Raw genomic sequence first — 15,156 nt, 5'->3', positions numbered from 1 at the left:
AGGTCAACATGGCGAAACCCTGTCTCTACTAAAAACACAAAAATTAGCTGGGTGTGGTGGCAAGCGCCTGTAATCCCAGCTACTCTGGAGGCTGAGGTAGAAGAATCGCTTGAATCCGGGAGGTGGAGGTTGCAGTGAGCTGAGATCATGCCATTGCATTCCAGCCTGGGTGACAGAGCAAGACTCCATCTAAAATAAATAAATAAATACAAATTTTTAAAAAAGCAGAAGAAAATAAATAAAACACACTCCTATCTTATTGAGGCTAAGGTGTACAAAATGTGTCTTACAAATGATACCAAAGATAACAAATATGTGCTTAATCTCTGGATGGGAAAGGGCTTTCTAAAGACAAACCTCAAAGGAACATATCCATGGCTTTGACATCAAGAAATTTAAAACTTCTATATGTCCAAATATTAAAAAGCAATCATGGGCCGGGTGCAGTGGCTCACACCTGTAATCCCAGCACTTTGGGAGGCTAAGGTGGATGGATCACTTGAGGTTCGGAGTTCCAGACCAACCTGGCCAACATGGTGAAACCCCATATGTACTAAAAATACAAAAATTAGCCGGGTGTGATGGTGCATGCCTGTAATCACAGCTATTTGGTATTTTTTTTCCTTTTTTTTTTTTTTTGTTTGCGATGGAATCTCCCTCTGTTGCCCAGGCTGGAGTACAGTGGCGGGATCTCTGCTCACTGCAACCTCCACATCCTGGGTTCAAGTGATTCTCCTGCCTCAGCCTCCCAAGTAGCTGGGATTACAGGCACCCACCACCACGCCCGGCTAATTTTTGTATTTTTAGTAGAGACAGCGTTTCACCATGTTGGCCAAGCTGTCTCAAACTCCTGACATCAAGTGATCCACCCACCTCAGCCTTCCAAAGTGCTGGGATTACAAGTGTGAGCCATTGCACCTGGCATATCCCAGCAATTTGGGAGATTGAGGCACAAGAATTGCTTGAACCCGGGAGGTGGAGGTTGCATTGAGCCGAGATCACATACCTGCACTGCAACCTGAGTGACGAAGTGAGACCCTGTCTTAAAAAAAAAAAAAGGCAATCATGAATCAGGGCTGAGCATCACGGCTCACACGTAGAATCATCCCAGTGCTTTGAAACGCCAAGGTGGGAGAATTGCTTGACGCCAAGAGTTCAAGACTAGCCTGGGCAACACAGTGAGACCCCCATCACTACCAAAAAAAAAATTAGTCAGGCCTGCTTGAAAGTGCCTTTAGTCCCAGCTACTCAGCAGGCTGAGCTTGGAGGATGGCTTGAGCCCAGGAGTTCAAGGCTGCAGTGAGCTATGATTGTGTCACTGCACGGAACAAGACATTGTTTGTAAAACAAAAAATACCACCACAAAACCACAAAAATAATTAAAAGGTAAGCAAACTGAGAAGAATGTTTGGGGCAACTATCATAAGGGCTAACAGCCTTAATAAAGAGCTCTGTAAACTATAAGAAGTATACCAAGATATTGGCCAGGCGCAGTGGCTCACACCTATAATCCCAGTACTTTGGGAGCCCGAGGCAGGCGGATCATGAGGTCAGGAGATCGAGACCATCCTGGCTAACACGGTGAAACCCCGTCTCTATTAAAAATACAAAAAAATTACCCGGGCGTGGTGGTGGGCGCCTGTAGTCCCAGCTACTCTACTCGGGAGGCTGAGGCAGGAGAATGGTGTGAACCTGGGAGGCGGAGCTTGCAGTGAGCCAAGATTGCGCCATTGCACTCCAGCCTGGGTGACAGAGCGAGACTCTGTCTCAAAAAAAAAAAAAAAACAGTATACCAAGACATAAAGACCACTGAGGCAAGATGATGAATTTTTTGTTTGTTTGTTTTTAAAGACAAGAGTCTTGCTCTGTTGCCCAGACAGGAGTGCAGTGGTGCAATCTCTGCTCACTGCAACCTCCACCTCCCAGGTTCAAGCGATTCTCCTGCCTCAGCCTCCTGAGTAGCTGGGATTACAGGCGCGCGACACCACACCCGGCTACTTTTTGTATTTTTAGTAGAGACGGGGTTTCACCATGTTGGTCAGGCTGGTCTCTAACTCCTGACCTCTTGATCCACCTGCCTCGGCCTCCGAAAGTGCTGGGATTACAGGCGTGAGCCCTACGCCTGGGCTGATGATTAACTTTTTATTTAAAAAAACCTTTGGCCGAGCATGGTGGCTCATGCTTGTAATCTCAGTACTTTGGGAGGCCGAGGCAGGCAGGTCACTTGAGGTCAGGAGTTCCAGACCAGCCTGGCCAACATGGAAAAACCCGATCTCAACTAAAACTTAAAAAAAAGTAGCCAGGTATGGTGGCACACACCTGTAATCCCTCTACTTGGGAGGCTAAGGCATGAGAATTGCTTGAACCTGGGAGGCAGAGGTTGCAGTGAGCCAAGATTGCACCACCGTACTCCAGCCTGGGTGACAGAGTGAGACTGTCTCAAAAACAAAACCAAACAAAAAAACCTTTCATTGCCAGACATGGTGGCTCACACCTGTAATCCCAGCACTTTCTCTGCGAGGCTGAGGTGGAATGATTCCTTGAGCCCAGGAATTCAAGACCAGCCTGGGCAACAAAATGAGACCCCATTGCTACAATAAATAAATAAATAAATAATCTGAGCAAGGTGGCACATGCCTATGGTCCTACCTACTCAGGAGGTTGAGGCAGGAGGATTGTTTGAGCCCAGGAGGTACAGGCTGCGGTGAGCCATGTTTGCACCACTGCACTCCAGCCTGGGTGACAGGCCGTGTCTCAAACAAACAAATAAATAAAAAATAAAAATTTAAAAACCTTGTTTTAATATAAGTTGGACAATTTATATATGAGAATTGGCTATAAATGTATGAAATGTATTCTACCTTACTATTCTTTTTTTTTTTTTTTTTTTTTGAGATGGAGTTTTGCTCTTGTTGCCCAGGCTGGAGTGCAATGGCGTGATCTCAGCTGACTGCAACTGCTGCCTCCTGGGTTTAAGTGATTCTCCTGCCTCAGCCTTGCCAAGTGGTTGGGATTACAGGCATACATCACCATGCCTGGCTAATTATAATTTTTTTTTTTTTGAGAGGGAGTCTTTCTCTGTTGCCCAGGCTGGAGGGCAGTGGTGTGATCTCAGCTCACTGCTTCCTCTGCCTCCTGGGTTTAGGCGATTCTCCTGCCTCAGCCTCCAGAGTAGTTGGGATTACAGGCGTGTGCCACTGTGCCCAGCTAATTTTTATATCTTTAGTAGAGATGGGGTTTCACCATGTTGGCCAAGCTGGTCTCAAACTCCTGATCTCAAGTGATCTGCCTGCCTCGGCCTCCCATAGTGCTGGTATTACACGGGTGAGCCACCGCACCTGGCCGGACTCTCTTCTTGATTACCTCAGCCAAAGTGCCTTCTGAAATGGTACCACAGGTGTGTGCTTCTAGTTCCGTTTGTAGTAGAGGGCATAGCATGTACCGTCATTCACCCTGCCTGCTCCATCTGCATCCCACTCACATCCAGCAAGAGTTTTCCTTTACACAGGGTTTATGGCTCCCCTGCTGATCACCTGCCAAAGCCTTCTCTCGGAGTTAACACCCTTGCCAAGGCCTGAGTGGCCTTTGAAGATCAGGCCCTGCTTAGCTCTGGGCTCCTGTCTTTCTTTTGATGTCCTCTCTACTTTTCTCAAACCTGTCAAAACTGGATTCGGACTCTGTGGCACTGGGGTTGGAAACATGCTTTGTCCGCATCTTTCCAGGGTGGCACTCAGGCCTGCACTAGCTAAGGTAGCCCTGCGGCAGGGTCCAGTACTACCTTATTGTTAATTTGTGTATTGTCTGTGTCCGCTAGAGCTGGGGTGAGGAAGGCAGCCAAATCAGACATGGGGAGGCCTGGGAGGCTACGGTATCTTAGGTTTTGGGCAATGCTGCTAGAAACCACGAACATTAGTCATGTCGCAGCATGTGTGCACATGGGGTGACCCGGGGGCCTCCTCGAATGCAGCGTCTACGCCTGGTGAATGGACGCACTCTTACCACTTCTGCTCTGGGAGATGCAGCGGTAACCTACCGAGCACAGAGGCCGCCGCGCACCCGCGGAGCCCGCGCTCGCGATCCCTCCTCGTGCCAGGGCCCCAGGGCATTCAAGGCCTGCCGACCGTTAGGCGGGCCAAGGGGTACACAGGGTGCGAATTCATTAGGCAAAAGCTGGGTACAGGCGCGAGCCACAGGCGCGGGAACCTCGCGCCGACCGGGGCCCTAGGCCCGACGACGGCAGGTAAGGGGAAGTGGAGGCACACATGGCTGGGACGTGCCCCAGGCACCATCCGGGTGGCTTCGGCCGCGGGACGTCCGCAGCCCCGCAGCTCCCAGGACGCTCGACAATCGGCGGCTGACCAGCTTCGGCCGGTTTGGGGATAAAGGGAAGAAAGGCGGCGCGGGGAGGGGGGACGCCTGAAGGCCGCGCCCCTCCTTTCAGGTCGGCGAGGAGCGCGCCAGTAAGAGCCTGGGGGCAAGGGGTAGAAAGACGCCCACCTCATCACAACCCAGAGCTCGGGACTCCTATACAGTCCCATAGGGAACAGGCGGCCGCCATTCCCCACCCCCACGCTGGCGGGTAAGGCTAGAGAACGGTTTCAAGGAACACGCATGCGCATGAAACAATTATAAACCGCTAAGACTCCCAAGTTCAATATTCGCGGGAAGGCGCAGGCGCAACAAAAAGCCCGGCGGGTTTATGGGTGCGGGTGCCGAGCCCAAAACCCAAGTGTGTAATAATCCGCCGGCGGGAGGTGGGCTGGCTCTTGAAATTACGCATGCGCCAGAACTCTTTGTGACGCAACGGGGCGGTGCGAGCAGCTGGCTGCGCGTGCGCAGAGCTCGCACAAAGGGCCTTATTTAGGTTGCGCAGGCGCCCGCTGGCCATTTCATCTTAGCCACGCAGAAGTCGCTTGTCTAGGTGAGTCGCGGTGGGTCCCCGCTTGCAGTTCAGCTACCACGGTGGGTACCGTTTTTGCGAGGATTGTTTGTCCCCATACCTCTGGGAGGGCCACGGGGACCTTGGCGAGCTGCGGGCTGCCATCGAGAGCCGCGAGTGGTTCGCTGAATCTCGGCACCGCCGCTGAAGCCTGCAGGCCGCGCCGACTCTATTGTGTGAGAAGTCGGAGGAGGCGGAGCGGAAGCGGCCGCCGCCATTTCCTTTCCTCTACGCTGGCTCTCGGCCCGGGCCCCCACGGTTCGGGGCACTGGCAGCTGTTGCTCAGGACAGCTTTGGGGGTCCGGTAGCCGGACGAGGAGGTGTTGGAGTCGCCGGGGTGGGTGCATCTGCCCGGTTTTTGCTCCGTGGGGGGGCGGTGCGGGCCCGGGGGCGCCTCGGAGGCGAAAGACAGCTTACTTGGCGCTCTCAGGTCTGGTCCTCCTCCCCGCTTTGCAGTTTGTTTCGACGCCGGACCGCGTAAGAGACGATGATGTTGGGCACCGAAGGTGGAGAGGGATTCGTGGTGAAGGTCCGGGGCTTGCCCTGGTCTTGCTCGGCCGATGAAGTGCAGAGGTTTTTTTCTGGTGAGTTAGAACTAGGACGCGGGAGTTCGAGTTCGAGGCCGGGGCTGGCGGGCTGGCGGGCAGCCGGGCTGGGGCGGGGCGGGCCGGGCCGGGCGGGACCCGGGGCGCCCCCTGGCGAGGCGCGGGCGACTACACTCACCGCTGTGCTGCTCGCGCCCGGTCGGCCGCTGTTACGCAATGGAAATTTCGAAAGCCCCGCCCGTCCTCCTGGCCCTTGGGGGAGTGCGGCAGATCTGGCAGACTTTGTTTTCTTTACCTATCTTTGAACACCGGCTTTTCTTTTATGGGTGTCTTTTTTTCTTTTTCTTTTGAGTTGGAGTCTCTGTCACGCAAGCTGGAGTGCAGTGGCGCGATCTCGGCTCACTGCAACCTCCGCCTCCTGGGTTCAAGCGATTCTCCTGCCTCAGCCTCCCGAGTGTCTGGGACTAGAGGCGCGCACCGCCACGCCCGGCTAATTTTTGTATTTTTAGTAGAGACGGGGTTTCACCATGTTGGCCAGGCTGGTCTCGAACATCTGACCTCAAGTGATCTGCCCACCTCAGTTTCCCAAAATGTTGGGATTACAGGCCTGAGCCACCGCGCCTGGCCCGGGTGTCTTTTTTGGAAAGGATAAATTGGCATAGATGGGATTTCCTCCTCAATCTTGAGAGAATCGCCGAGTAATTAGACAAATAATAGTAATGTTTTGCAATATCTTGAAGTGTAAGCTCTTGTTTCCAGTTTTGGTGTTTCGTTGAAAAGGAGCATTCTTCGGAAAATTGAAATGTCACGTTTTAATTTCAGTTTTCCTAATCAAGATTTGATAATTGAAGAGTGTTTACTCATCTAGTTCTTAATCAGGCTCACTATACAGTTGAAGACAGTGAAGCCCAGGGAAGTTTTTTTGCAGTACATAGGTTTCCTGAATATTTTCTATCAGAATGTCCTTCTTCCCATTATTAGACTGGGAAAAAGAAATTCTATTTGGATGAAATTAACAGCTTTTGGCAAGACGTTTGTAGTATTGACTTACTATCTGAATTTAGCGTTGGTAACGGAAAGCGACCTGTAAAACAAGAATCAAGTACGCTGGAAGCCGCCTTGCAGGGGGCAACACTGGGTTTGGCTTCAGCTGTGCAACTTGGAGCATTTTAGCTTGGTAACACTGATCCCCTTTCAGGTGAGTATTGGGCCTGTAATTTGGATTTGAGTGAGAAACCGTAATGTGGCTGCTGGAAAGGTAAAACTGACAAATGCGCCAGACCAAAACAGCTCGCAACGAAGTATGTTTGCCGTAAAGTCACAAAGTCCAGGCTTGATAATGTTCTGAGAAATTGATAAAAAGATGTGTGATGTAGACATGAGTAGCAAGGACTTAAGAGAGAAATTCATTCTGAAACTGCTTTGAATATTTTATGTTGTTGATGGGTTGGAAATACATCACCTTGGGAATGAGGTTTTTTTTTTTTATTGGAGTTTTAGGAGTTGGTAATATGGTCATTATATATAGGCTTCACAAGTTATGTAACTTATAGTGGGGACATGGAATAGACATTTCATCTGTGTCACCCAGAGGTGGTTTTAGGTTTTAAATTCTGTATTAACGGTTGTTTTCTTTCCAGACTGCAAAATTCAAAATGGGGCTCAAGGTATTCGTTTCATCTACACCAGAGAAGGCAGACCAAGTGGCGAGGCTTTTGTTGAACTTGAATCAGAAGATGAAGTCAAATTGGCCCTGAAAAAAGACAGAGAAACTATGGGACACAGATATGTTGAAGGTTTGATTTACATTGCCCTAGTTACAGTAAATAAAGCATTAAACAATAGAGGTCTTACCCCTTCTGAATTTTAGGTGTTTGACTGCATGGAAATGGTCATCTAAGGGAGTTTGTGGCAGCTCTTCCTAGCTTATCTAAAGACCCAGGAAGTCTGAACTTTGTTATCTAATTTTCCAAAAGTGACTAATTCTAAGCACCTCTTTCAGTATTCAAGTCAAACAACGTTGAAATGGATTGGGTGTTGAAGCATACTGGTCCAAATAGTCCTGACACGGCCAATGATGGCTTTGTACGGCTTAGAGGACTTCCCTTTGGATGTAGCAAGGAAGAAATTGTTCAGTTCTTCTCAGGTATGTAGTCATGTTTGTTGCTGAGCAGTGAGTTTTGGTTAGCTTATGGCAAGGTGATTTAATAGACCTTAAAGTTGAGTAGCTTAGGTATTTTAATAGGTTGTAAATTGCCAATGAATTAATGTTTTCTTTCTAGAGACCTTCAAATAATTTAAGCCCATCTTAAAGGTGGAAATGAAGTACTTCCAAAATGTTAACTTTGCCTATATTTAGTATTATAGTTCAGAGTAGATCTTTCATTGAGGATTGCCCTCAACAGCTTAACTGCTTTCCTCACATTGGTGTCCAGCTAAGTACCTCAAGTTAAAGGTAAGATCCCTTTACCAGCAGATTAGTGCGATGAATTAGGTTGTTGTAAATTATGGCAATTGTCTATGTTGCAAGAGACACATATTTGGATCATGTGATCAGAAACATCTAATGGTCTAATTCTCTTTAATGCAAAAGTCGGTTTATGAAAGACTTGGTTTAACCTGTGTGGTATAAACTTACTGAAAATCAGATGTAGTGAGAGTAGTTTGAATGCTTGTAGTCTCAGTATCTGAAATAACAAGTGTTTTGAAATTGTTCCTGGGCCTAAAGTATTTGAATGTTTTTATGCTGAAGAGCTGATAAGATTGCATGTTTAACAATGTTAGATAAGATATCATATATTTTAAATATTAATATTTATGATGTGATACGCTGGAATCAAGAAATCCTTTCATGGTTTAGTGTAGTATGTTAAAAATTTATGTATGTATCAAGTCCTAATGTCAGAATTTTTAAAATCAAGTCTGTTTTGTTTTTTCTCTAAATTGGTGAGAATTGAATGCTATCTGTCAACGTTAAATATGAACATAATTTCATATCTTCTAGGAAAGTGCTTTAAGTCCTTTTTGTAAGCTTGGGAATGTATCCACGGAAAGGATTTTTCATAGACGGAATTTCCAGAAGTGAATCATAACTACTGTTAGAACAAGCATGCATGATTGTGCTGTGTAGATCAGTTTTGTTGAAAGTTTAGATTGTTGTGTTTGTCAATTATAATTTAATGTTTCAGTTTTTATATGAAATGTTTTAAATGTATACCTTTTTAAATACTTGAAGTTCCAATAACTTAAAGCATTGAAATATAAAATGAGGTAAAAGGTGTTTTGAATTTAGTAAAACTGTTATTTAATGCTTAAAACTTAATTGAATTGTATAATTCTCAACATTAAGTTGCATAGATGTGTTCTTAAGTTGTTGAATTCTTAATGCATCCTGTGTTCAGCAAGTTTTTTTTTTAATATATGCTGTACCACGGGTGTGTTAAGAATAGTTATACTTTATAATAATGGAACTTCATATTATTGCAATGCATATTTAAAGAGTACTTGTTGAAAGCATACCATTCACCTAAAGTTAAAAATTCTGGTTTATTTAAAGCTATAAGAAGAATCATTTCTGGGCTTGTGATGTTAATATTGCCCCCCTACTGGGGTTATTTGTCCTTGGGTTGAAGGGTTGGAAATCGTGCCAAATGGGATAACATTGCCGGTGGACTTCCAGGGGAGGAGTACGGGGGAGGCCTTCGTGCAGTTTGCTTCACAGGAAATAGCTGAAAAGGCTCTAAAGAAACACAAGGAAAGAATAGGGCACAGGTGGGGATGGATGGTTGGTTGGATATGTCACTTTTCTTATGGTAAACAATTAAATCCATATTCTCTCTGCTTAAAAGAAGAAATTAATGTTTTGTAGTCCTAGGTAATCGATGTTTTGCCATGATTTCCAAACTTTTCCTGTGTCAGTCCCATGTTACACGCAAACTAAATTTTAGGTTTAAAATTGTCCCTAGTTAATTGGTCTACTTGACAATTTTGTGAGTCTTACTAACCCCAGTCAATAGAGTTGAGAGACTATGGCTTTAAAAAATTAATGCAAACCTGGCTTTAGCTGTAATAACACCCACCTAGAGTAAATTAATGTTACCATAAGAAAATGTGATACTTTCTGATCTTGTTTTTAAAGTTGAAATGCAACAAACTTTTTCTTGCTGTATATAAATATTCTGCATAGTATTAATAAGCATAGCTTTCAAGAAATTGTCACAAAAGGTTTTATTCTCTTTGCTTGTGACTATTTTTCATTGAAGCATGCGCTTACCTATGCTGATTCTTACTAAAAGCATAGGCTGGGGTATTTATTGGCGAAAGGAAATGTGTAGTGTGGGCTAGACTGTTGGTGGAGGCTGGCTCTTTAGCCCACTTGCTATACATGCTGCCAATGGATTTAAGACTTGAAATGTTGAAAGTTGAGTGGAATTATTTCCCTCCTAAAACATTTATTTACAGTACTCCTCTCTACCCCTAAGGTTTGGCTCTGCCTCAGAGGAGTGAGTCTTTTTTTTCTATAAAGTTTACATTGTCTTACTATTTATTGAGTGAATTTCTGGTCATTGCCTATGCAAATATAAGAAATCTGGCTTTAAATATTAGTCAGTTTCATGGCTATGACTAGATTGTTTTCTTGTATAACTAAATACCTGTATAAAATGAACTAATGTTTTCTCTCCCCTCCCTACCCCTTCCTTATGAACAATGCTTTAGGTATATTGAAATCTTTAAGAGCAGTAGAGCTGAAGTTAGAACTCACTATGATCCACCACGAAAGCTTATGGCCATGCAGCGGCCAGGTCCCTATGACAGACCTGGGGCTGGCAGAGGGTATAACAGCATTGGCAGAGGAGCTGGCTTTGAGAGGATGAGGCGTGGTGCTTATGGTGGAGGTACGTGAGGATTCGCAAGGTTTGGCAAGTAGTCTGTTCCTTTGTCTAGGTGTTTTGATTGATTGTACTTTGTCTTTCAGGCTATGGAGGCTATGACGATTACAATGGCTATAATGATGGCTATGGATTTGGGTCAGATAGATTTGGAAGAGGTAAGGTAAGAATTGAATTTCTCAGTTGAAGGATGCTTACACTCTTGTCCATCTAGACCTCAATTACTGTTTTTCAGGAATGTCTGATCACAGATACGGGGATGGTGGCTCTACTTTCCAGAGCACAACAGGACACTGTGTACACATGCGTGGATTACCTTACAGAGCTACTGAGAATGACATTTATAATGTAAGTGTAAGATGAACTCACAAGTCAGTATTTCAGTATGGCAGTAAAAGTCTGAGCCTTATTCTATAAATGTGAGCACTGTGTTTGAAATTTTAGTTTTATTTTGTAACATTAGAAAGTTGATTTAATTATTTGAAATGCCTTGTGTTGTAGTTTTTTTCACCGCTCAATCCTGTGAGAGTACACATTGAAATTGGTCCTGATGGCAGAGTAACTGGTGAAGCAGATGTCGAGTTCGCAACTCATGAAGATGCTGTGGCAGCTATGTCAAAAGACAAAGCAAATATGCGTAAGTGTGATTGAGCATTTGTGGGCTCTTAACAGGTGATTGTGTGACTAACATTTACAATAGAAAAATGGAAAAATAAGGATATATGAGAAGTTTCCTCTCCAGTAATAGATTAATTCTTGGGGGATGGGCAGTGTGTTGAAGGTTTGGGTTTTAAAAATTAGTATAACGGATTTGTGATATGCACATCTTGAAGTGTATATCCTTAATTGACAATATAGATGAATATGTAAAGGCTAGATTTTGGAGTTAAAGTAGATCACCTAAGAGAAGTAGCTAGAATTTTCTTTGCCAAAGTATTTGAAGTTCACAGATCTGCTTGTTTAAAAACTTTATAAAAGTGCTTACTCTGTTTTGTTTCACCAACAAACATTTTCAAACTTTTTTTTTCTCATTTCAGAACACAGATATGTAGAACTCTTCTTGAATTCTACAGCAGGAGCAAGCGGTGGTGCTTACGGTAGCCAAATGCTAGGAGGCATGGGTTTGTGTAAATATCACTTTAGTGTCTTTTTTTAAGCTAACCTTGTATGCCTTTTCTCTCATTTCAGAACACAGATATGTAGAACTCTTCTTGAATTCTACAGCAGGAGCAAGCGGTGGTGCTTATGGTAGCCAAATGATGGGAGGCATGGGCTTGTGTAAATATCGTTAGTTTTTTTAAAAACCAAAACGTTTATATCTGTATAAGTCAATTATAAGTTAAGTTAATCTATTTAATAAGTTTAGCATAACAAACTTAGGCAAAGAAAGCAGTTTCTTGATATTTGAATTTTGTATCTGGCTTACTTAAATCCTTGGGAGTTATGAAGTTCCTTAGGATAGATAATTCAAATTAGATTTAAGTACTCTTGGGGGAGGGGACTACGGAGTGAAACTACTTAAATTTTCTAAGTATAAAGTTTAAATCTAAAATAGCAAAACAGGATTAAGATAAATGTGGGCATAATTAGGTGTATTGACATCCTTTGATGTATCAAACTAAGGGGGAACCCCACTAAATCCAGTCAAGCAGTTTCATGAGATCTTCACAAAATGCCTCTACTTATGGAATCGTTGATTTTAGTCCTGCTGATGTGTATACCGTTAGCACTTTGGTTTATCAATATTTGACTAGCTCAAATGATGGATAGAAGGGTAGCCTGGTTATAGACAGTAGGCAGGAGGAGGCAGAGGGTTATAGTAATGTAAGATCAAGACTGGAAAATCATAGATATAGAATTACAAGCCCGGTACCACCAGGTACCACATTACATAAGAAAAAAAGTTCTAATGTTTTCTTAACTTAACAGCAAACCAGTCCAGTTACGGGGGCCCAGCCAGCCAGCAGCTGAGTGGTGGTTATGGAGGCGGCTATGGTGGCCAGAGCAGCATGAGTGGATACGGTAAGCCTGTTTTTTTAAATATACTTAGAATAAGTTTTAGGCAGGTTTCTTTAGTTGGGAAGATGCAGGCTCCTTTTTGGTGAAATTGGGTTATTAAATGTATGCTTTCAATCCAAATGTAACTTTTTACTAGCTAATTTTCAGAAACAATCATTGGGAGGGGGAAGTGTTCTTTGAATTAAGAACTAGTCATTGCAGCTTTGGAATACTGTCGAGCCAGAAAATATCTGCCTCCATTTATTAAAACATTAAATAAAGTTGTTCACTTTTTTGTCTTTTGGTTAGCATTAAGTCAATTTTAGGTGGAGGGAGAATTTGAAATAGAATGGTGGTTGGGTTCAGGACCGTATTTATTAGTTAACCTAGGATTGGTTTTATTTATTTTTTTCAATTGGTCTAAAGAATGGTGATTTTGGTATTATAGTCTTACCCTACAAAATCCTTTTGCAGACCAAGTTTTACAGGAAAACTCCAGTGATTTTCAATCAAACATTGCATAGGTAAATATTTTCTCAAAAAATATAAATTCCCAATAGCAAATACTGATATGTTGTAATAATACTTTCTATAGCAGTCAATGGCTCTGACTTAACTCCATGGAGGCTGCCATTGGGCACAGTGAGTTGCCTTTAGTCCAGCTTGGTTGTCTCACTTCCTGCCCACCGTGAGTAGGAAAAGCAAGAGACTCCCCTGTGCTCCCTTTTCTCAAATGCCATTCGAGGGACACATTGTGAATGTTGATGGTAAATTTCTTTTAAAAATGCCTTGTTTAGCTTTAAAAATACGAAGTAATTTTGCAATTTTTGAAAAACACTAGTTTTCCTTTAAACTTAATTTTTCATGTTGATCCTGAAGAATCCGTTAAAATGGTAGCACAAGAGTCTGGCAAGTTGGTACTGCAGAGAAAAGGGGTTAATTGAGGCTTGTTTGGAGTCGGGATTCCCCTTTCCCAAACATGCGGCTCGCCACTTGGACAGCAGCCATTTGTACTCGTATACTTTTTCCACTTTTTCTTGGAATACTATATTTTATTTGACTGGTAGTCTGAAACGCCTCCTAACTTGTCAAATTGATCTCTTTGCAGGTAACCAAGGAGCAATGAACAGCAGCTACTACAGTAGTGGAAGCCGTGCATCTGTGGGCGTGAACGGAATGGGAGGGATGTCTAGCATGTCCAGTATGAGTGGTGGATGGGGAATGTAATTGATCGATCCTGATCACTGATTCTTGGTCAACCTTTTTTTTTTTTTTTTTTTTAAAGAAAAAAACTTCAGTTTAACAGTTTCTGCAATACAAGCTTGTCATTTATGCTTACTCTAAGTGGAAATCAGGATTGTTATGAAGACTTAAGGCCCAGTATTTTTGAATACAATACTCATCTAGGATTTAACAGTGAAGCTGAGTAAACTGTAACTGTTAAACTTAAGTTCCAGCTTTTCTCAAGTTAGTTATAGGATGTACTTAAGCAGTAAGCGTATTTAGGTAAAAGCAGTTGAATTATGTTAAATGTTGCCCTTTGCCACGTTACATTGAACACTGTTTGGATGCATGTTGAAAGACATGCTTTTATTTTTTTGTAAAACAATATAGGAGCTGTGTCTACTATTAAAAGTGAAACATTTTGGCATGTTTGTTAATTCTAGTTTCATTTAATAACTTGTAAGGCACGTAAGTTTAAGCTTTTTTTTTTTTTTAAAGTTAATGGGAAAAATTTGAGACGCAATACCAATACTTAGGATTTTGGTCTTGGTGTTTGTATGAAATTCTGAGGCCTTGATTTAAATCTTTCATTTTATTGTGATTTCCTTTTAGGTATACTGCTAAGTGAAACTTGTCAAATAAATCCTCCTTTTAAAAACTGCACTCTGTCTTGTCTGTGCTTCAGTGTCATGTGGACTGAGTCTTGGTGCTCTGTGCCCACCTGGGGCCTAGGGCCACATCTCTGGCTTGGCAGTTGAGGCTGTTATGTAGATGTCTTCAGTCTTCCCTCCAGTGCAACTGAAGGTAAACTTGTCTTTGGGGCCCTGGTGGAAGGGCTGTATGTCATTTGGCTGCACAGGACCTGATCTGAACTGCCTATAACTCATTAAGCACTTGCACAAAGCAAAGGGGGAGGCGCCAGTGCCCTCACTGCATGGCCTGCATGTCTTTGAGGCCTTCATGCTTGGCTGGGAAGGTGCTGGAGGCAAGGGAGGTATGATGAATATGTGGGTTTCTTCTAGCTCATAGGTGGTTTTTGGGTTTTTTTTTTTTTTTTGAGGCAGAGTCTTACTCCGTTGTCTCAGGCTGGATTGCAGTGGCGTGATCTCGGCTCACCTGCAACCTCCACCTTGCGGGCTGAGCCTCCACCTCGCGGGCTTCTCCTGCCTCAGCCTCCCAAGTAGTTGGGGTTACAGGCGCCCACTACCACTCCAGGCTAATTTTTTTGTATTTTTAGTAGACACGGGGTTTCACAATGTTGGCCAGGCTGGTCTCCAACTCCTGACCTCATGTGATCTGCCCACTTCGGCCTCCGAAAGTGCTGGGATTACAGGCTTGAGCCACTGCCCAGCCTTCACAGATGGTTTTCAAATTGAAGTTTTGAACTTTGATATTTTTGGCTCATTTCTAAAAATCTATTCCACTTGGAAGCAAAATTGCATGTAAATCTCCTGAGGTAGAATGACAAGTAGTGATGGAGAGCTAGCATGGCAAGTTTAAATGAACTCTTAAATAGATCCTGTTTTGGTAGTTCGGAGCTCCACCATGATGCTAGCAAGTA

The 15,156-nt window shown here is 43.8% G+C and overlaps 1 protein-coding gene across 11 annotated transcripts; it reads left to right on the top strand.

Moving 5' to 3' along the window:
• Positions 1-3,910: 3,910 nt before the first annotated feature.
• Positions 3,911-14,258, top strand: HNRNPH1 (heterogeneous nuclear ribonucleoprotein H1). Of its 11 annotated transcripts, none has more exons than XM_054487099.2 (14): positions 3,911-4,921; positions 5,396-5,523; positions 7,125-7,280; positions 7,487-7,630; positions 9,117-9,255; positions 10,201-10,379; positions 10,460-10,531; positions 10,588-10,721; positions 10,875-11,010; positions 11,411-11,470; positions 11,562-11,621; positions 12,303-12,395; positions 12,846-12,895; positions 13,480-13,578. In XM_054487099.2, exons 2-13 carry the CDS (start codon positions 5,427-5,429, stop codon positions 12,893-12,895), a joined length of 1,320 nt encoding a protein of 439 aa, XP_054343074.1. In that variant the 5' UTR covers positions 3,911-4,921; positions 5,396-5,426; the 3' UTR covers positions 13,480-13,578. The 11 variants fall into 11 exon arrangements, with proteins under 11 accessions (XP_054343074.1, XP_054343073.1, XP_054343070.1 ...); XM_054487098.2 differs by having other exon boundaries at positions 11,562-11,651; XM_054487095.2 differs by lacking the exon at positions 12,846-12,895 and having other exon boundaries at positions 13,480-14,258.
• The last annotated feature ends 898 nt before the right edge of the window (positions 14,259-15,156 follow it).

This window comes from Pongo pygmaeus, chromosome 4 (assembly GCF_028885625.2).
Source record: "Pongo pygmaeus isolate AG05252 chromosome 4, NHGRI_mPonPyg2-v2.0_pri, whole genome shotgun sequence".
Taxonomy (NCBI): Eukaryota; Metazoa; Chordata; class Mammalia; order Primates; family Hominidae; genus Pongo; species Pongo pygmaeus.
Note: the sequence above shows the minus strand (reverse complement) of the source record. Positions and strands in the feature narration are given on the sequence as shown.

Excerpts from the sequence above, each read along its gene's own strand:
- HNRNPH1 (XM_054487093.2), top strand. The coding sequence starts at position 5,427 with ATGATGTTGGGCACCGAAGGTGGAGAGGGATTCGTGGTGAAGGTCCGG. Across the intron at positions 11,652-12,302 it reads GATGGGAGGCATGGGCTTGT|CAAACCAGTCCAGTTACGGG; the intron begins GTAAATATCGTT and ends TTAACTTAACAG. Across the intron at positions 12,396-13,479 it reads GAGCAGCATGAGTGGATACG|GTAACCAAGGAGCAATGAAC; the intron begins GTAAGCCTGTTT and ends ATCTCTTTGCAG.